At 45.3% G+C, this 20,852-nt stretch overlaps 1 protein-coding gene across 10 annotated transcripts in view; it reads left to right on the top strand.

Annotated features, from left to right (window-relative positions):
- Nucleotides 1–20,852, top strand: part of CFAP20DC (CFAP20 domain containing) — a 227,094-nt gene that overhangs the window by 181,684 nt on the left and 24,558 nt on the right. For all 10 annotated transcript variants that reach the window (XM_075130187.1, XM_075130189.1, XM_075130188.1 and 7 more), the window contains one exon: nucleotides 3,475–3,536. In XM_075130187.1, coding sequence (XP_074986288.1) covers nucleotides 3,475–3,536 — 62 coding nt within the window. The remainder of the gene's footprint in view (nucleotides 1–3,474; nucleotides 3,537–20,852) is intronic.

Here is a 20,852-nt window from a genome sequence, read left to right as displayed (position 1 = left end):
TAAGGTGCCACAAGTCCTCCTTTTCTTTTTGCGAATACAGACTAACACGGCTGTTACTCTGAAACTATCATATATGTGTCCCCAGCAGATATTGATGTACTTCGCAGAAGCTTATCTGGATGAGAAGTGCTATATTAGAGCTGCTGCTTATCTGTGAATTCAGATCCAACCCAATAATCGTCCATTTTTTGGCTGGCCCATGAAAATTGACACTGTCACTACATAACCATGCATTTGTTCTCCACTCCCGAGCATGTTCACAAAGGTAGTGGTAGTGATGATTGCTATTCTTAAGTGATACACTTACCACAGCACCATCTCCAGGGGCCTCTCAGGGTCTCTAGGCACACAAGTTCACAATAAACTTAAAGCACTGCACCCCCTCTCTAATGCTAGGTTTCTTGTTCTTATCAGTGTCAGGACAGAAACGCACAGTCCTTCCATTCTTAGGGTATGTCTACGCTGCACACTCCTTACGGCAGTGTGTAACGTAACTACACTGCATGCCCCCCCAGCACTGACACAAATAGTAGTGTAGATGGTGAGGCACTGTTTAGGCAAGTACCGTAAAGACACACCTAGACTCTTAAAGCAAAAAGAAAAGGAGTACTTGTGGCACCTTAGAGACTAACCAATTTATTATTCTGGTTTAACTTGGATTTAAACTTGGAGAGTGGTCAGTTTAGATGAGCTATTACCAGCAGGAGAGTGAGTTTGTGTGTGTATGGGGGTGGGGGGGAAGTGAGAGAACCTGGATCTATGCAGGAAATAGCCCGACTTGATTATGTAAAGAGTTGTCACTTTGGATGGGCTAGCACCAGCAGGAGAGTGAATTTGTGTGGGGGGGTGGAGGGTGAGAAAACCTGGATTTGTGCTGGAAATGGCCCACCTGTTGATCACTTTAGATAAGCTATTACCAGCAGGACAGTGGGGTGGGAGGAGGTATTGTTTCATATTCTCTGTGTGTATATAAAGTCTGCTGCAGTTTCCACGGTACACATCTGATGAAGTGAGCTGTGGCTCACGAAAGCTCATGCTCAAATAAATTGGTTAGTCTCTAAGGTGCCACAAGTACTCCTTTTCTTTTTGCGAATACAGACTAACACGGCTGTTCCTCTGAAACTCTTAAAGCAGTTGTTCTCAACCTGCAGCCTGTGGGCTGCTTGTGGCCCAATCAACACACGGCTGCAGCCCATGTGACATCAGCAGGGCCATAACTATGGCAGGGCGAGGGGCACTTGCCTCATGCACAGAGCCAGCAGGGGGCGCAAAAATGGGGCGATGCAAGTTTGGACCCAGTGTCAGTCAGTCCGTCCCCCCACCCCGATCAGACCTAGCAGCATTAGCAGGAGGCCAGGGTGCTCAGCGCACCCGCAAGGATCCCGGGTTCAGTGACCCTGGCTGGAACAGGCTCCCCAGCACTGAGATCTCAGCAGCAGGCAGGCAGGACAGGCTGCACAACTGAGCTATGCACAGCAGAGGTAGAAGACCGGCAGGTGCGGGGAAGAGAGTGCAGGGGGCTAGGGCCATGGGGAGGGGGATGCCACTGGTACATGGAGGATGGACTCTCGGTGGGGGGGCTGATGGCTGGGGGCAGTCCATGGATCGGGGGCTAGATACTGGGGCACAGTCCCTGAATGGGGAGGGGGTTGAGTGGTGGAAGGGGCAGTCCTTAGGGGACTGGGTGCTGAGGCAGGTGCTGGGGGACAGTCCCTGGGTGGGGGACTGGATGGTGGAGGCAGAAGTCCTTGGGGGCAGCATTCTGCCCGGGACAGGGCACCCTGTCTCTGCAGGGAGATATGTGCCAGCCCGGTGTTGGGGGGGGGGGGTTCTGGATGCTTGGGGGACAGTCCCAGGAAGGTTGGGTGATTGGGAGCAGACTGGGGAGGGGCTGCGGGCAGTCCCTGAGTGAGGGGATTGGGTGCATGGGGTGCAGTCTCCGGCTGTTGCGGGGTGGGCCGGGGGCCTCCCTACCCTATCTTTGCAGGCAGGCTCTGGAGCCGTGGTCTCTGGGAGCTCAGCCCAGGGCGGAAGTGAAGGTGGCAGTACGCCATGCCACGCCTCCCTTACAGTCAATTAATTCACGTTAACAGTTAATGCTTTGACTGACTTCGCTCATTTAAAATGCTCTTGATAGACATTTGGCAGTCCTGAAATGAAAGGAACGATATCGATTTGAGTCGTATTGCTGTCATAGAACAAACACTAAACCTTTTTTGTTTTTTTGGGGAAATGTACAGGTAGAGTATAGATATACGGTAGAACCTCAGAGTTATGAACACCCGTTACAAACTGACTGGTCAGCTACACACCTCACTTGGCACTGAATGATGGGTTTGGGACTGACAGACAAAGGGACGGGGAAGAGCAAAGATGGAGTTCAGGGAAAGAGGGCCTGGAGAAGCCATGGCTTCCCCAATATACACTCTGTATACACAGTTTGACCAGTGAATGAGTTTTTTTGCTGTGATATGGACATCACTCCCCAGGGACATCTGTTTTATCACATCTGGATAAATTCATGGAGGTTAAGTCCATTAATGGCTATTAGCCAGGATGGGTAAGGAATGGTGTCCCTAGCCTCTGTTTGTCAGAGGGTGGAGATAGATGGCAGGAGAGAGATCACTAGATCATCACCTGTTAGGTTCACTCCCTCTGGAGCACCTGGCATTGGCCACTGTCGGCAGACAGGACACTGGGCTGGATGGACCTTTGATCTGACCCAGTCTGGCCTTTCTTATGTTCTTATCTCTCTCCACTTCCAAAAATCATGTGAACATACTCTTTTTTTAATGTTGGTCCCTGTTTAAGATGCTGTTCCTTTAATAAAGCTGCATGCTTGTTTTTAATATTTCTCATTTCATTGTGTATTGATAATGTTTGTGTATGGTAATGTTTTAATTTGTCTGTGTCATGCCCTGAGTGCTTTGGGTGGAGCTGAGTGCTTTGTAAATGTAATGATTAGTCTTCTGTTACCTTGCACTGAGACAAAAATATATTCCTAAAATTTAGAACTCTTGGATTTTTTTATATCAGTTTGTGAACATTCGTTTTTTATGTCAGATACACTGTTTCTTTTAATTAAAAATATGATCCAAATTATATAACATTAAAACTGAGTAGGACACATCATGGAGATAAACACTGATAAACTAGAGTCAACGACATTTCAGAGGATTTGCATCTACTTTGTGCAAGGTGATCAAATCTCATGTAAATGCTTATACTGTAACTCAGTGTACAACGTATAGGCATATCAACCAAGAAAATCATCAATTTAAAATGTACTTTTACAAAATTGGAACCTGAATACCATTTTTGAAATTCCACCTCAGTGATGAAGACCATAGAATTCTAATATATCAGACTCTACAAATATATCGTTCCAAAAGGATTCTCTCCTATACCTCTAGATATATTGAAAAAATATTTGCACAGTTATCTTCTCACTACTGTTTTTTGTGTTTTCCACAGCCTGTCAATCAAGGTCATCACTATCAGAAAGAAATGAACCCACTTGCTCATTCCAATCCAAGGTAAGATTCTGTTTATGGGTCAGGCAGTGAGAATTCAGTTAGAATATTCTGGCTAGTAAATGTGTCTTTCATTGATTTCATCTTAAATCATTTTTTCAAATGTTACCTCTTCATAGAGTTTTCCCACCGCTCTTTTTCTTCAGAGTTCTATAATATTGCAGTGCGACCACATTATCCCAGAGTGCAGGACAGAACTCTACTATACGTAATAGCCATCTACACATAGCGTCATGCATTCAATGTAACCGATGTAGTCCCTGATCCTGGGAAGTGGTGCATGACACAGTAGGACTTTCTATGCACATCACATTGCAGGACTGGGGCTATAGTCATTTGGGGGTGTGGGTTGGTTTGCGGCGGGAGGGCGGATTGCATTCCTTGTAGTCAAGGAGCCCCATTCTTCACAAATGATACATGATTTTAATGTTATGGAGTTAGACAGGACCTTTAGTTACACAGCACTTTCAAGAGTAGAGTATTATGTAATAGTACTGGGGCATTTGGAGATGTAATCTGTCTGTAATGTATATAAATTATTCAAGTTTGAAGTTGTGCCTCTTCCCATTGTAGTCAGGACCACAACTCCCCTTGGTTTCAGTGAGACCTTTTGAAAGCGAGAGAGAGAGACTTGTCCACCATCAGAAACCTCTTAAACTACTGTATCTGTGAAATCTTACAATCGCTTTGTCACCCCACTGTTGAGCCTCCGTGTTGACCAGTAGTTCAGACAGACAGCTGTGTCTCATTTTTCATCTGACCCCAATGATGCTCTCTTTGCTTTCCCAATGCTTGGCCAAGACTGTTTTCAGATTAAAGCAAGTTGCATGAAGTTTAATCTATCTGAGCAACATGTAGGTCATGCTGGTGGGGCAGGGAAAGGATCTCAGGGGTGTGATATATTCCTCTATTACTAAGGAGGTCTGTTTGCCTTGTTTCAGGATATTAGAAATCTGGGGATGCTTCTGGTGTCCGGTTGTCAGTAGTAAAGCACGTTTTCCATTTCTGTTCAGCTAGGTGTTTGCAACCATTTGTTTCTCAGGCCTGGATTTCAGCACTGTCATCCATGCTTTTGTTACCCTAATGTGATGTGCATGGGACTACTCTTGAAGATCACTTGAAAGCATCGGCTAGTGCACTTGGCAGCTATTTGCATTCTTGGTGGTCTTTGCTTCAGAGAGCGTATTACAGCAGTTATTTGTTAGCAGGCCTGGGTTCCTCTTCTCTTTCATGTGTACATCAGGATGTTGACTTTGGTCTACAAAGACCATAGATAGCTTGGGACCTGCTTACCTATCCCAGCTCCCCAGATATAAATGCCAGGTAGCTTGTATGTGGGCATTCTGGGTGCAGGGCCCTTAATTCTGGGATTGATTTCTCTCTCTGGTCTGACAGTGCTCAAGTCTTCTATCTTTAGGGCATGGCTCATGGTTCACCTCTTTTTGCAGGCTTTTTCCCAAGGGAAGGGTGAGTAGTTCATTTGTAAAAAGTCATTGTTACAGTATATGAAATGTTGTGCATATGCTCAAACACTTTAGTGCCAGATGCATTTTATATACTGAAAAACTTAATAAACTCCTTTATCATAAACATAAGATAAACATTTTTAATGTACCAGGTCAGGTTAATATGTTCAAGAAAGTTAGTTTGTGTTTTAGTTTGTGTGATTCAAAGTCAAATTTTCTGGGCAAAAATTACTACCAGCTTTTGTACTGCTGTTTAATCTATCACACAGTAATCTTTAATTTTTTTACAAAATCATTTTTGACAAATGTGGGCAATCAAAATACCTGTAAAATACCTGACTTGCAACTGCCTCATAAATTCAGTATCCCTTCTGAACTGCCAGAAAGGCATTATTGGGCTGTAAATATAGAAGACAAAATTTTGAGGTCAGCTTGCATCAGGATATAAAAACTGGAGAAGATGTATGTAATGCAGAAGTATTTTATAGCCTGTGACTGAAAAATCATGATTCACATTGTTACATTTTATTTGAAGATGGAAAACTGAGAAATGTTGTTCACCATGGAGGAAAGGGGGACAAGTAAATTAGAAGGGAGATAAAACTGATGGTGATTCTAAAATGAGTGAAATCCTGAACTATTCTTTAAAACCAGTTTTAACAAGCAGTGTAAGGGCTTTGGCTACACTTGCAAGTTAGAGAGCATTAAATCAGCCCCGGGTGCCCTAACTCCTGAGGTGTCCACACTGGCAAGGCACGTAGAACACCTGGACTCTGCAGCTGGAGCGCTCCCAGTAATCCACCTCCACGAGAAGCATAAAGCTTGCTGTGCCCCAGCTGAAACGCCCGGGCATCAGTGTGGACAACGTGTTGCATTACTGCGCTGTGATTGGCCTTCAGAAACATCCCGTAATCAAGTGGCCACTCTTCTCATTGTTTTGAACTTGGCCGCAGGCATGCGGATACCCCCTTTCAAAGTTCCGTTTCTGACAGCTGGCTGCTTATCTGCTCTGGGACAAAGCAAACGGTTACTGTGGAATGCTGCTGCTGCCTAGGGGGGTGGGTGTGTGTGTGTGTGTGTGTGTGTGTGGTTTCAGAGGGGTAGCTGTGTTAGTCTGTATCAGCGTGTGTGAGAGAGAGAGAGGTGGGGATGAGGGAGCACTTAAGGGCGGCAAAGTCATTGAGGAGAAACTAAATGAATTCTTTGCTTCAGTCTTCATAGCTGAGGATGTTAGGGAGATTCCCAAACCTGAGCTGTCCTTTTGTAGGTGACAAATCTGAGGAATTGTCACAGATTGAAGTGTAATTAGAGGAGGGTTTGGAATTAATTGATAAACTTAACAGTAACAAGTCACCGGGACCAGATGGCATTCACCCAAGAGTTCTGAAAGAACTCAAAGGTGAAATTGCGGAACTATTAACTATGGTTTGTAACCTGTCCTTTAAATCAGCTTCTGTACCCAATGACTGGAAGATAGTGAAAGTAATGCCAATATTTAAGAAGGGCTCTAGAGGTAATCCTGGCAATTACAGACCGGTAAGTCTAACGTCAGTACCGGGCAAATTAGTTGAAACAATAGTAAAGAATAAAATGGTCAGACACATAGAAGAACATAAATTGTTGTGCAAAAGTCAGCATGGTTTCTGTAAAGGGAGATCATGTCTTACTAATCTATTAGAGTTCTTTGAGGGGGTCAACAAACGTGGATAAGGGGGATCCAGTGGACTTGGTGTACTTAGATTTCCAGAAAGCCTTTGACAAGGTCCCTCACCAAAGGCTCTTTTGTAAATTAAGTTGTCATGGGATAAGAGGGAAGATCCTTTCATGGACTGAGAACTGGTTAAAAGACAGGGAACAAAGGGTAGGAATAAATGGTAAATTTTCAGAATGGAGAGGGGTAACTAGTGGTGTTCCCCAAGGGTCAGTCCTAGGACCAGTCCTATTCAACTTATTCATAAATGATCTGGAGAAAGGGGGAAACAGTGAGGTGGCAAAGTTTGCAGATGATACTAAACTTCTCAAGATAGTTAGGACCAAAGCAGACTGTGAAGAACTTCAAAAAGATCTCACAAAACTAAGTGATTGGGCAACAAAATGGCAAATGAAATGTAATGTGGATAAATGTAAAGTAATGCACATTGGAAAAAATAACTCCAACTATACATATAATATGATGGGGGCTAACTTAGCTACAACTAATCAGGAAAGAGATCTTGGAGTCACCGTGGATATTTCTCTGGAGACGTCCACGCAGTGTGCAACGGCAGTCAAAAAAGCAAACAGGATGTTAGGAATCATTAAAAAAGGGATAGAGAATAAGACAGAGAATATCTTATTGCCCTTACATAAATCCATGGCACACCCACATCTTGAATACTGCGTACAGATGTGGTCCCCTCATCTCAGAAAAGATATACTGGCATTAGAAAAGGTTCCGAGAAGGGCAACTAAAATGATTAGGGGTTTGGAACGGGTCCCATATGAGGAGAGATTAAAGAGGCTAGGACTTTTCAGCTTGGAAAAGAGGAGACTAGCGGGGGGTATGATAGAGGTCTGTAAAATCATGAGTGGTGTGGAGAAAGTGAATAAGGAAAAGTTATTTACTTGTTCCCATAATATAAGAACTAGGGGCCTAGAGGTTGTGACGGCTAGGACTATAACAGGGTTTAAAAGAGAACTGGATAAATTTATGGAAGTTACGTCCATTAATGGCTATTAGCCAGGGTGGGTAAGGAATGGTGTCCCTAGCCTCTGTTTGTCAGAGGGTGGAGACGGATGGCAGGAGAGAGATCACTTGATCATTACCTGTTTGGTTCACTCCCTCTGGGGCACCTGGCATTGGCCACTGTCGGCAGACAGGACACTGGGCTGGATGGACCTTTGATCTGACCTAGTATGGCCGTTCTCATGTTCTTATGGGTCTGCTGCTGTCTGAACTTACAAAACAGCATGCTGACACACTCTCTGCCCCTCAAAACATGCTGTCTCTCCCCCCACATACACACAACACACTCCCTGTCACATCCCACCCTCCCCCCCATTTGAAAAGCACACTGCAGCCACTTGCACACTGGGATAGCTACCACAATGCACTGCTCTTTGGGGCATTGCAAGAGTTGCTGATGTGGCCACGCCGGTGCGCTTCCAGCTGAGTGTAAATACCCAGCAGCGTTTTCCCTGCTGTGGTCTCCGAGGGCTGGTTTAACGCCCAGCACTCTACATCTGCAAGTGTAGCCAAGCCCTAAGAAAAAATGTGTATGTGACCTATATAGAGGGGGGAGGTAAGTCAATTTACTTACCAGTCTTCTCTTTGACTTAAACTATTAGCACAGACCATGAATTCCTATCCTTGAAAGAGACTGTAGCTGGATTTTCTATAGGATCCCTCTAAATACTAAAAGTGGAAATAGATTCACTTTCTTTCTCTTCTTGGGAATCCAGTTTTCCTCTTCACCCTAAGACAGTTATGTGCACACACAATTAATAATTTCAAATTCTTTTTTATGACTAACACTCCAATGATAAACTGTTACAGCCCAGCAGTTCCAATGCAGCTAGCTAGACTAACATCATTAACTAGAGATTTTTTCTTTTCAAATGAGAAATATAACACAGGCCTAACCCCCAAAATTGTTATAAATAAGTGGTTCCCAAATTTTAACAACCTGTGGACCCTTTTCAATAAAATGTCAAGTCTCACGAACCTCCTCCTAAAAATGAATATTTCCAGGTATTTTCTCCTTTACCTGAGTATAAATTATAAAGGCAGTGATCTTGGAAATATAAATTTTTTTTTATGACATGCTTATGACACACTGTTATTAATTATTATTTATCATTACAGTATTTTTATTACATTACGAAAATGGCAACACTCTTCCAAGATCTCACTTTCGTAGCTTGTACCTGTGTTTCGTCAAGAAGTATCAGATGTGAAAGAGCAGGAAGGTATTTAAGAAGCCAACTCAAAGACTTCCTCCTGCACAAGCATTCAGGTCTTGAGCAGTCCAAGCAAACAACACACGTTACATCAAAGCTTAAACTTGTTCTTCATAATAATTTTGAAAACAATACTAGCTGCCTATTTAATTTTAAAAACAGCAAAAAATATCCAACTCCCTTTCCATTTCTTTTAAGGAGTCTTGAAGTTTAAATCTCCTCAGTGTGATAGATCTGCTTGCTTTTATCTGCTTAGAAATCTTGGAAATCCAGGGGCTCCGGGATACTGGCCCCGGGGTTCCTAAGGACAGCTCTGTCCGCCATTAGGGAATTTTCCCCCGAGAACCCCCTGTAACATTTCGTGAACCCCTCCAGTTTGGGAACCACTGTATTATAAATAAATACAGAGATTGTCAGAAGACCCAATCAGGGATCTTCTGCTTTCATGTAGGCTCACCCTGGGTATTCTATTGACAATTAAATAAAACAGTTATACTTCATAAATAGTTGTTCAACATCCATGACATGGAGCACATACACAACTTCACATAAGAGAAAAAAACTTGACAATTACTGCAGCTGTTAGGCTCACGCACTGTCGTTGGTTCAGTGACATAATATACCTCACAAAGACATTTGGCCTTCAATCGTAAAGGAACAATCACAGATGTCTTCCCAGTCTCAATTCCACTGACTTGTGTAAAATTACAGGACACCATTTTGAGATCCAACCCACAGATTTAAACTGAGTTACCTCTGGCAGTTCAATCTGCTCCCTGAAGAGTTGGGGGCGGGGGCGTGGATCTGACTGGTGCTCTGCCAGTCAGGACACAGGGCCATGCTTTGTGTCTCAATAACATATATATTCACACAAACACAAGCACCCGATTTACTTAATTCTAAGCTTGCTTCTTAGAATAACAAGACCAAGGCGGCAGCCTTTTAGGCTAGTAGCAAACTTCCCTATCCCTTTAACTATGACCCATTGCTGTACTTATTTTTCTTCTTTGGACTAAGGACTTTAGAGATACTTTAACATATAACTGCTGCAGACCAATAAGGTCCAACTAACCTGTAAAATTACAGGAAACTGTATTGAGATCCAACCCACAGATTCCGTATGGGTTATCCCTGGCCGTTCTGATTACAGCAATAAGTTATTGGCCAAAAACCATGAAATAAGAAAAAGAAAAGGGGGCTACATTTGGACAGTTGGGAACTATCTAAATCCTCATAAGCAGGCAGTAGCTGTTTCAGAGAAGCAGGGAAGAGAATATTTGAAAAAGGGATATATGCTATGTAGATTAGCAGGTGTGAATGATATCCAACGTAACAATATTGAAACAATCAGCACAAGCAGTTTCTTTTTGAATAGTCATGGACAACTGAGAAGGTACCAAATGACTGGGAAAAAGTGTGGGTGGTAATGTTATTCATAAAATACAGAGAGAGTGATCATGGCAGTTACTATCCAGTAAATTTAACTTCTATCCCTAACCAAGTTAAGGAACGGATATGAAAAGAAAACCACCTAAAAAATAATGGCACTGAGAGCAATAAACAGAAAGGGCTAGAGCTAGACTCAATTTCCAGGGGTTCCACAGAGCCCAGGTCAGAAACCCACCCTGGAATATTGGTACAGTGACACCAGCCGCCCCCAGACTGTGGTCGTCTGTGGGGTCCAGAACCTGCGAGCACAGTGAGCCTGGTTGGCTGGGAGGGCCAGGGCCAGGCCCACCCGGAGATGTGCTGGATTCCAAGCCTAAGCCAGCCAGTTTCCATGAGTGGGACTCCTGTGACGTCCTGGCTGGATCTGAAGGTTGCTCTCCCCCAGCTGAGCCCAAAGAGTTGCTGCCAGTTCCCTCACCTAGGAAGGAATTCTCCTTCTAGTGTAGAGGGCCACCCACCGTGCATGCAGCTGGCACTGTTTCGTCTTCCATCAGGTCCGTGTGGCATGGAAGGTTTGAAAGCTTTATAAAAAGAAACGCTAAATGAAGAAAAATATTGTACAAGATTTCGGGCCCTGCAGGGCTGTAAAACCTGGAACGGCTCTCAAGAAGGTATTGTGAGCCAAGCTGTAGGCACTGCATGGACAGAAGTTTTGAAGTTTCTACAGACCCTTTTCAGAAAATCTGTTTTTCCAAAAAGAGCTGATTTTCTGTCCTTTTTTTTTTTTTTTTTTTTATTAAAGTTCAAAACGATTGCTATAAACACTGGCTCTGCCTGGGACTCACCAGTTGTCACAATATTGGCATGGTGGCATACCAGGCTCTTCCCAAGCCACCTACTGAAATTTATGCACTGAAGTTCAAGCAGCTGGTTTCCCAAGTAACTGCATAAACAAGCTAAGATGGGACATAAATATTTCAGCACTTAAACTGGGCTTCCTGTAATAAGAAATGTATTTTACACCTCAGTAATTTCCTACAAAAGATGCACAGCCAGATTTTCAGTCAGGCTTCAGCTGGGCTTGTGACTTTGCACCTGTGCAAAATAAATGTACCCACAATAAACTTTGGGCACAGATATTTGTAGTTAGATGTCTACCTGCTTTGGATTGTGGCCGCAGCATGAAAGGCCAGCACTTAAAATCTTACCCATGCTGTATGAGAGAGTTCTCTGATCATGTTATATTCTATTCCCAGATGACAATATCTGGTAGCTGTAGGTAAGGTGGCTGGTCCATATCAGTGACTTATAGGTATTGCACCTTTAAAAACCAGAGTAAAAACTAGACTGTTCAAGAGCCAGGAATGTAGGAGTGAAGGTTACGCTTCTCAAGCAAGGCACTGAGACGCTCTCAAATAGCTACCACAGCTTTCACTCTGCCCCAGTATGGACCAAACAAGCACACTGACAGCTGAACACCTTAATCCCAATAAAACTACAAGATATAGGAAACTTGTTAGTCCCCAAAAGCCTAAACAGAATTGTCAATCTCCCAAAGACCCTGCTTAGGCTGTTTGGGAAGGGCAGGGAGCTGACAAACTTCCCTAGACGAGTTGGGATCTCCTGGGGTTAATAAGGATCCCATTGAGTGGGAGCCATTTTGAAGAGCTCTTCTATGCCTCTACTAAGGCTTGGGGGTGGGATAAGGGCTCTGACCCATAAAGATCCCAACAAGTCCAGCAGAGTCCACAGGAGGAATTGGAATGCCTTTTCACTGTGCTCCCATCTCCCCTCCCCTTTGCTTCACTGCTCTCCTTCCTGCTCCACACTCCACAGCTCTTCTCACTCAAACTGCATGTTCTCCCCAGCCTACCAGTCCACCTTCCTGCAGACAGTTGCTATGGAAAGTAACTCTTTTGTAATTACTCTGTTGCCTTTATAGTAGTCAGTCCTACCCTCAGATATGTGGGGGTAAAGGCAGTGGTGAGCTGGAGCCGGTTCGCGCCGGTTCGCTAGAACCGGTTGTTAAATTTAGAAGCCCTTTTGCGGGACAACCGGTTCTAAAAGGGCTTCTAAATTTAACAACCGGCCAAGCCTTAGGCTCAGACTCCCTGGGTGCTCCGGGGCTGGAGCACCCACGGGGAAAATTTGGTGGGTGCAGAGCACTCACTGGCAGCTCCCCGCCCTGTGCCCGACCCCAGCTCATCTCCGCTCCGCCTCCTCCCCTGAACGCACCGCCCCGCCCTGCTTCTCCGCCCCCCCCCCCCGGCTTCCTGCGAATCAGCTGTTCGCGCGGGAAGCCTGGGAGGGCTGAGAAGCAGGCGGCGGCTTCGCGCTCAGGCCCAGGGAGGTAGAGCGGAGGTGAGCTGGGGCAGGGGGGCGCAAGGAGGGCCGCCCGCGCCGCAGCAGGTAACCCAGGGGGTGCGCAGGGGAACCGCTCCCCGCCCCAGCTTGCCTCCGCTTCCGCAGGCCTGAGCGCGAAGCTGCTGCCTGCTTCTCAGCCCTCCCCGGCTTCCCGTGCAAATAGCTGATTCGTGGGAAGCTGGGGGGAGAGGGGGCCACAGAGAAGCAGAGTGGGGCGGCGCGTTCAGGGAAGGAGGCGGAGCGGAGGTGAGCTGGGGCCGGGCGCGGGGCAGGGAGCTGCCGATGCGGGCTCTCACCTGCCAAATTTTCCCCATGGGCGCTCCAGCCCCGGAGCACCCACGGATTCGGTGCCTAAGATGCCACTTTTGATGTGATCAGTGGGGGGAGCGGTCGCTCCCCCCTAGCTACGCTAGCCTGCCCCTAGGAGGCAGAGGGACCTGCTGGATGCTTCCCGGGAGCCGCGCCAGGTAAGCACCACCGGGACTCCCCACCTCGCCCCCTGGCAGGTCCCTCAGGCTCTTAGGGGTGGGGCAGGGTGGGCACCCACTATGGTGGCCACGAGACCCTCCTGCCCAGTTCTGGGGGCAGTCAGGGGATGGGGAGGGGAGTGGATGGGGCAAGGATCCCAGGGGGAGGGCGTCGAGGAACACGGGGGGTTGGATGGGGCAGAAGTGGCGGGGGCAGGCCACGACCCCCTCGTGGGGTGAGGAGGGAACCGGTTGTTAATATTTTGGCAGCTCATCACTGGATAAAAGGCCCAATAACTGATTGGGTAAAATAAGCGGCAGTTGCATTCAGTTGCAACTCACCCACAATCTGTTTCCTCTTTACGAGCATGTCTTGTGTTTATTTTGGCTTTTACAAAATAGAAAAAAAAGAAAAACTAACCAAGGTTCTAAAACCCTAAAGAACTTATTTACTAAATTTACTAAAATACCTAACTGGGAATGGATGATGCTATCCAGGCCAGCATTTCGTTTAGATTTCTATTTTATCTCTAAAAAGTGTCATTGCTGTGCTATGGTTTAAATTCTTTATAGCTTTGCCACTTGTGGTTGTGATATAAACATCCTTGTATCTATAACTGGCTGATAAGGGCCTGCAGTCTTTGACAAATGATTAATAGTCACTGACCTCAGTTCACATTGGTTCAATATGGGCTGACTGAAGCAAGCTGTCTTGTCATCATAACCGACATGTATTACATTGGACTGATCAGGATGTCGTCATTTTTCTTTCCTTTACAATCTCAGATTTTTTTTGCAGCCAGTAAGCATGATGTTTTCTCTCTCTTTTGGTGAATGAATCTTTTCAAACAGAAACAGATAAAGTGTACAGATCAATAAATTACCAAACAGAGGTCGCATTGTAATCAGCTTCAATTGTTTAATGTTATAATAAAATCTCAATTGATCTGAAATTTGTACCATCCCGAATTATTTCTTATTTCAGTGACTTGCAAATCAGAACATTTTATGAGATTAACAACTTCAAAAGATTAGAAAAAAGGTATGTGCTTCTTCCTGAGCATAGCAGAACCAAAATCCTTAATTATTACTGAATCACAGCATGTGATTTTCTAATTTTTGTTATGTCTGTCTACAGTGGGTAAAGGAATGAATCATAAAAATGGATAAGCAGCTTTCTGAATTCATTTTTTAGCTTAGTTTCAACCTTGAGGCCCGGAGGCTCAAATAGAGATATGATGTTGAAATGTTAACTAGAGAAATGTTTAAAAAGGAAACACACTTGCTCACTCCACCATAAATTTATTCAAATTAGGGGGGCACTCCAACTACCTGCAGAGGAAGAACAATCTAGTGATTAAATCCCACAGTAATGAAAATCAGGAGAACTAGTTCTTTTCCTGACTCTGCCAGACTTCTTGTGTGATTTTGGATAAATAACTTTAACTGCAGGCCCTGGTTTCCTCATATGCAATATGCGAATAATAAAATTTACTTCACAGAGTTATGGTGAAGCTAAATATAGTTAATGGTTATAAGCCACATGGAGATCCTCAAAGGGAAGGCACTTGAGTACAAAGTATTTATTACGATTTATCTGATGCATCCGATCAATAATGTTGTGACATTTTAACACATCTTTCAGTGCATGACTCCTGCCCACCCTCTGTGTTTAGCCTGACTAAGTAAGCATGTGGCTTCTTCTCGGTTTCCTTTAACTAAATCTCTCTGTTACAGAGTTCTCTTCACAACTCCTCATTTCCAGCGGCATTCAGCATTTGCCCTTATCAGACAGCCTGAAACTTGTAATGGACATGTGTCAGGGTTCCCTCCCCACTCTGAACTCTGGGGTACAGATGTGGGGACCCACATGAAAGGCCCCCTAAGCTTATTCTTACCAACTTAGGTTAAAAACTTCCCCAAGGTACAAACTTTGCTTTGTCCTTGAACCGTTTGCTGCCACCACCAAGCGTTTTAAACAAAGAACAGGGAAAGAGCCCATTTGGAGACGTCTTCCCCCCGAAAATATCCCCCCAAGCCCGACACCCCCTTTCCTGGGGAGGCTTGAGAATAATATCCTCACCAATTTGTTACAGAATCATCAAAGACCCAAATCCCTGGATCTTGGAACAATGGAAAAATCAGTCAGGTTCTTAAAAGAAGGATTTTATTTAAAAAAAAAGAAAGAAAGAAAAGAAAGGTAAAAATCATCTCTGTAAAATCAGGATGGAAAATACTTTACGGGGTAATCAGATTCAAAACACAGAGGGTCCCCCTCTAGGCAAAACTTTAAAGTTACAGAAAACCTCCCCCTTAACACAGGGAAAATTCACATAAAACAAAAGATAAACTAATCCGCCTTGCCTGGCTTAGCTATACTGGTTGCAATATTGGAGACTTGGATTAGGATGGGTTGGAGAGGATGGGTTGGAGAAGATGGAAGGGGAAAGGAGTCCAGGAGAGCTGGCTGTATTTCAAGGAATCCCTGTTGAGGTTACAGGGACAAACCATCCCAATGAGTCGAAAGAATAGTAAATATGGCAGGCTACCAGCTTGGCTTAATGGTGAAATCCTAGCGGATCTTAAACATAAAAAAGAAGCTTACAAGAAGTGGAAGGTTGGACATATGACCAGGGAAGAGTATAAAAATATTGCTCGGGCATGTAGGAATTATATCAGGAGGGCCAAATCGCACCTGGAGCTGCAGCTAGCCAGAGATGTTAAGAGTAACAAGAAGGGTTTCTTCAGGTATGTTGGCAACAAGAAGAAAGCCAAGGAAAGTGTGGGCCCCTTACTGAATGAGGGAGGCAACCTAGTGACAGAGGATGTGGAAAAAGCTAATGTACTCAATGCTTTTTTTGCCTCTGTTTTCACTAACAAGGTCAGCTCCCAGACTGCTGCGCTGGGCATCACAAAATGGGGAAGAGATGGCCAGCCCTCGGTGGAGATAGAGGTGGTTAGGGACTATTTAGAAAAGCTGGACGTGCACAAGTCCATGGGGCCGGACGAGTTGCATCCGAGAGTGCTGAAGGAATTGGCGGCTGTGATTGCAGAGCCATTGGCCATTATCTTTGAAAACTCGTGGCGAACCGGGGAAGTCCCAGATGACTGGAAAAAGGCTAATGTAGTGCCAATCTTTAAAAAAGGGAAGAAGGAGGATCCTGGGAACTACAGGCCAGTCAGCCTCACCTCAGTCCCTGGAAAAATCATGGAGCAGGTCCTCAAAGAATCAATCCTGAAGCACTTGCATGAGAGGAAAGTGATCAGGAACAGCCAGCATGGATTCACCAAGGGAAGGTCATGCCTGACTAATCTAATCGCCTTTTATGATGAGATTACTGGTTCTGTGGATGAAGGGAAAGCAGTGGATGTATTGTTTCTTGACTTTAGCAAAGCTTTTGACACGGTCTCCCACAGTATTCTTGTCAGCAAGTTAAGGAAGTATGGGCTGGATGAATGCACTATAAGGTGGGTAGAAAGCTGGCTAGATTGTCGGGCTCAACGGGTAGTGATCGATGGCTCCATGTCTAGTTGGCAGCCGGTATCAAGTGGAGTGCCCCAAGGGTCAGTCCTGGGGCCGGTTTTGTTCAATATCTTCATAAATGATCTGGAGGATGGTGTGGATTGCACTCTCAGCAAATTTGCGGATGATACTAAACTGGGAGGAGTGGTAGATACGCTGGAGGGGAGGGATAGGATACAGAAGGACCTAGACAAATTGGAGGATTGGGCCAAAAGAAATCTGATGAGGTTCAATAAGGATAAGTGCAGGGTCCTGCACTTAGGACGGAAGAACCCAATGCACAGCTACAGACTAGGGACCGAATGGCTAGGCAGCAGTTCTGCGGAAAAGGACCTAGGGGTGACAGTGGACAAGAAGCTGGATATGAGTCAGCAGTGTGCCCTTGTTGCCAAGAAGGCCAATGGCATTTTGGGGTGTATAAGTAGGGGCATAGCGAGCAGATCGAGGGACGTGATCGTTCCCCTCTATTCGACATTGGTGAGGCCTCATCTGGAGTACTGTGTCCAGTTTTGGGCCCCACACTTCAAGAAGGATGTGGATAAATTGGAGAGAGTCCAGCGAAGGGCAACAAAAATGATTAGGGGTCTGGAACACATGAGTTATGAGGAGAGGCTGAGGGAGCTGGGATTGTTTAGCCTGCAGAAGAGAAGAATGAGGGGGGATTTGATAGCTGCTTTCAACTACCTGAAAGGGGGTTCCAAAGAGGATGGCTCTAGACTGTTCTCAATGGTAGCAGATGACAGAACGAGGAGTAATGGTCTCAAGTTGCAGTGGGAGAGGTTTAGATTGGATATTAGGAAAAACTTTTTCACTAGGAGGGTGGTGAAACACTGGAATGCGTTACCTAGGGAGGTGGTAGAATCTCCTTCCTTAGAGGTTTTTAAGGTCAGGCTTGACAAAGCCCTGGCTGGGATGATTTAACTGGGAATTGGTCCTGCTTCGAGCAGGGGGTTGGACTAGATGACCTTCTGGGGTCCCTTCCAACCCTGATATTCTATGATTCTATGATTCTATGATTTCTGTCTGGCCTCTCTCAGTCCCAAGGGAGAATAAACATGTAAACAAAAAGCACAAACAAAAGCCTTTCCCCTCTCCCAAGATTTGAAAGTATCTTGTCCCTTTATTGGTCTTTTGGGTCAGGTGCCAGCCAGGTTAGCTGAGCTTCTTAGCCCTTTCCAGGTAACAGGATGTTGCCTCTGGCCAGGAGGGATCTTATAGCACTGTATACAGAAAGGTGGTTACCCTTTCCTTTATATTTATGACAACATGCAAGATTCTGCTACATGGGTGCAAACTCCATGTATTGTTTGAAAGTAAAATCTAGGGGCTGATTAAGTGCTGAGATTGCAATTCAAGCACACTTGTTTGCCTCAGCTAATGAAAACCAAACAGACCAGTCTCTGGTGTACATTCACTGTTGGTTTGTACCCTCAATCTTGCTGTATCATTCAAACTTCCTTAAAATACAGTGCAGTCACAACAGGATTATACAGTACATACATATTTGCACGACAACAGAATTTCACTAATCTGCATGCTGTCGAATTCATACATAAACAATGGCTGTCTCACCCTCTTCCAAGCACAGATTTAATAGCAAAGGAGCTCAAGGTTGAAAGTGTAAGTTTAAAAAAATGAGTGCAGCAATACAATCAAAGAAGCATATTCATTTTTATGATTCATTACAAGAGCAAAGTCATACAACTTCATTGCTTTTACCAAACAGACAACATTACATTATGAAGTATTATAAAACTACACTGCAGCTGTCAAAATAAGCAAACGGGGATAATGTATCACAAAATGTACTTTGCTTTTTCATTAGGCTTGTTCACTTACTCACTCATTCACAAAATTCAGTAATTTACACTGGGTCTCCCGGTCGTTAATCTGAATTAGTGAAGTTCTGCTGCACTTGTCAGGCCACAATATGCACCAAAGGTGCCGTGACAATAAACGCGGGTTATATAGAACACACTTGATTAACACCTACCTTAGAAAGTTTTCATAATGCTGGCAAAACAGCTGGTTGCCAAGGGGTTCTCAAGAACTTGGTGACCTACAGGTATGGAATATGTGAGGGAATCCTGGTGAAAAACACATGGCTTCCCATTGTCTGAGTCCATATACTCTGTCTTCCTCTTCCCCTCCTTCTCTGGGAAGATTTGACCAAGATTTGTCAGGCTTCCTCAGCTGAAGTATTCAAAATTACTTTACCGTGGAATCCACCTTTTGCATACCACGTGCAGCCGAAGTATCATTTTTTCGTCTTGTCTCCCACACTCCAGGAAGCAAGTACATGTATGTGGCTTCCTGCCTTTTAATACCTCTAAATAAGCCTGATCAATATCATAGAAGATTAGGATTGGAAGAGACCTCAGGAGGCCATCTCGTCCAACCACCTGCTCAAAGCAGGACCAACCCCAATTAAATCATCCCAGCCAGGGCTTTGTCGAGCTGGGCCTTAAAAACCTCTAAGGATGGAGATTCCACCACCTCCCTAGGGAACCCATTCCAGTGCTTCACCACCCTCCTAGTGAAATAGTGTTTCCTAATATCCAACCTAGACCTCCCCCACTGCAACTTGAGACCATTGCTCCTTGTCCTGTCATCTGCCACCACTGAGAACAGCCGAGCTCCATCCTCTTTGGAACCCCCTTTCAGGTAGTTGAAGGCTGCTATCAAATCCCCCTTCACTCTTCTGCGGACTAAATAAGCCCAGTTCCCTCAGCCTCTCCTCATACATCATGTGCCCAAGGCCCCTAATAATTTTTGTTGCCCTCCACTGGACTCTCTCTAATTTGTCCACATCCTTTCCGTAGTGGGGGGCCCAAAACTGGACACAATACTCCAGATGTGGCCGCACCAGTGGGGAATAATCACATCCCTCGATCTGCTGGCAGTGCTCCTATTAATGCAGCCCCAATATGTCGTTGGCCTTCTTGGCAACAAGGGCACACTGTTGACTCATATCCAACTTCTCGTCCACTGTAATCCCCAGGTCCTTTTCTGCAGAACTGCCGCTTAGCCAGTCAGTCCCTAGTCTGTAGCGGTGCATGGGATTCTTCCGTCCTAAGTGCAGGACTCTGCACTTGTCCTTGTTGAACCTCATCAGATTTCTTTTGACCCAATCCTCCAATTTGTCTAGGTCATTCTGGACCCCATCCCTCCCCTCCAGCGTATCTACCTCTCCCCTCAGCATAGTGTTATCCGCGAACTTGCTGAGATTGCAATCCATCCAGGGGTGAAAGTGAGTTAGAGGACTTACCGGTACCCCTGAGTCCTGAGCAGGGGGCGTGGCCTTAACCGGAAGAGGCGGGGCCTTAAATCCCCAGGCCCTTTAAATCTGGATTTAAAAGGGCCCAGGGCTCCAGCTGCGGTAGGCCTGTCGCTGCTACCCTAGGGCTTCCGTAGCAGGGCTCTGGCAGGGATTTAAAGGGCCGGAGCTGTAGCGGCGGCTGGAGCTCCAGGGTCCTTTAAATCCCCACCGCAGCCCCGCCGCCGCTACCCCAGGGCTTTAAATTGCCGCCTGGGAAAGCCGGTCTCGGTACGGCGCACCGGCTCTTAGTACCAGCTTACTTTCACCTCTGAATCCATCCTATCATCCAGACCATTAATTAAGTTGTTGAACAAAACTGGCCCCAGGACCAACCTCTGGGGCATTCCGCCTGATACCGGCTGCCAGCTAGAGATGGAGCCATTGATCACTACCCGTTTTGCCCAATGATCTAGCCAGCTTTCTATCCATCTTATAGTCCATTCAACCAATCCATTCTTTAAGTTGCTGGCAAGAATACTGTGGGAGACCATATCAAAAGCTTTGCTTAAGTCAAGGTATATCACATCCATTGCTTTCCCCATATCCACAGAGCCAATTATCTCATCATAGAAGGCAATCAGTTTGGTCAGGCATGACTTGCCCTTGGTGAATCCATGTTGACTGTTCCTGATCACCTTCCTCTCCTCCAAGTGCTTCAAAAAGGATTCCTCGAGGACTTGCTCCATGATTTTGCCACGGACAGAGGTCAGGCTGACCACTCTGTAGTTCCCCAGATTCTCCTTCTTTCCTTTTTTAACAATGGGCACTATGTTTGCCTTTTTCCAATCGTCTTGGACCTCCCGCGATCACCACAAGTTTTCCAAGATAATGGCCAATGGCTCTGCAATCACA

This window comes from Caretta caretta, chromosome 7 (assembly GCF_965140235.1).
Source record: "Caretta caretta isolate rCarCar2 chromosome 7, rCarCar1.hap1, whole genome shotgun sequence".
NCBI classification, from domain to species: Eukaryota; Metazoa; Chordata; order Testudines; family Cheloniidae; genus Caretta; species Caretta caretta.
Note: the sequence above shows the minus strand (reverse complement) of the source record. Positions and strands in the feature narration are given on the sequence as shown.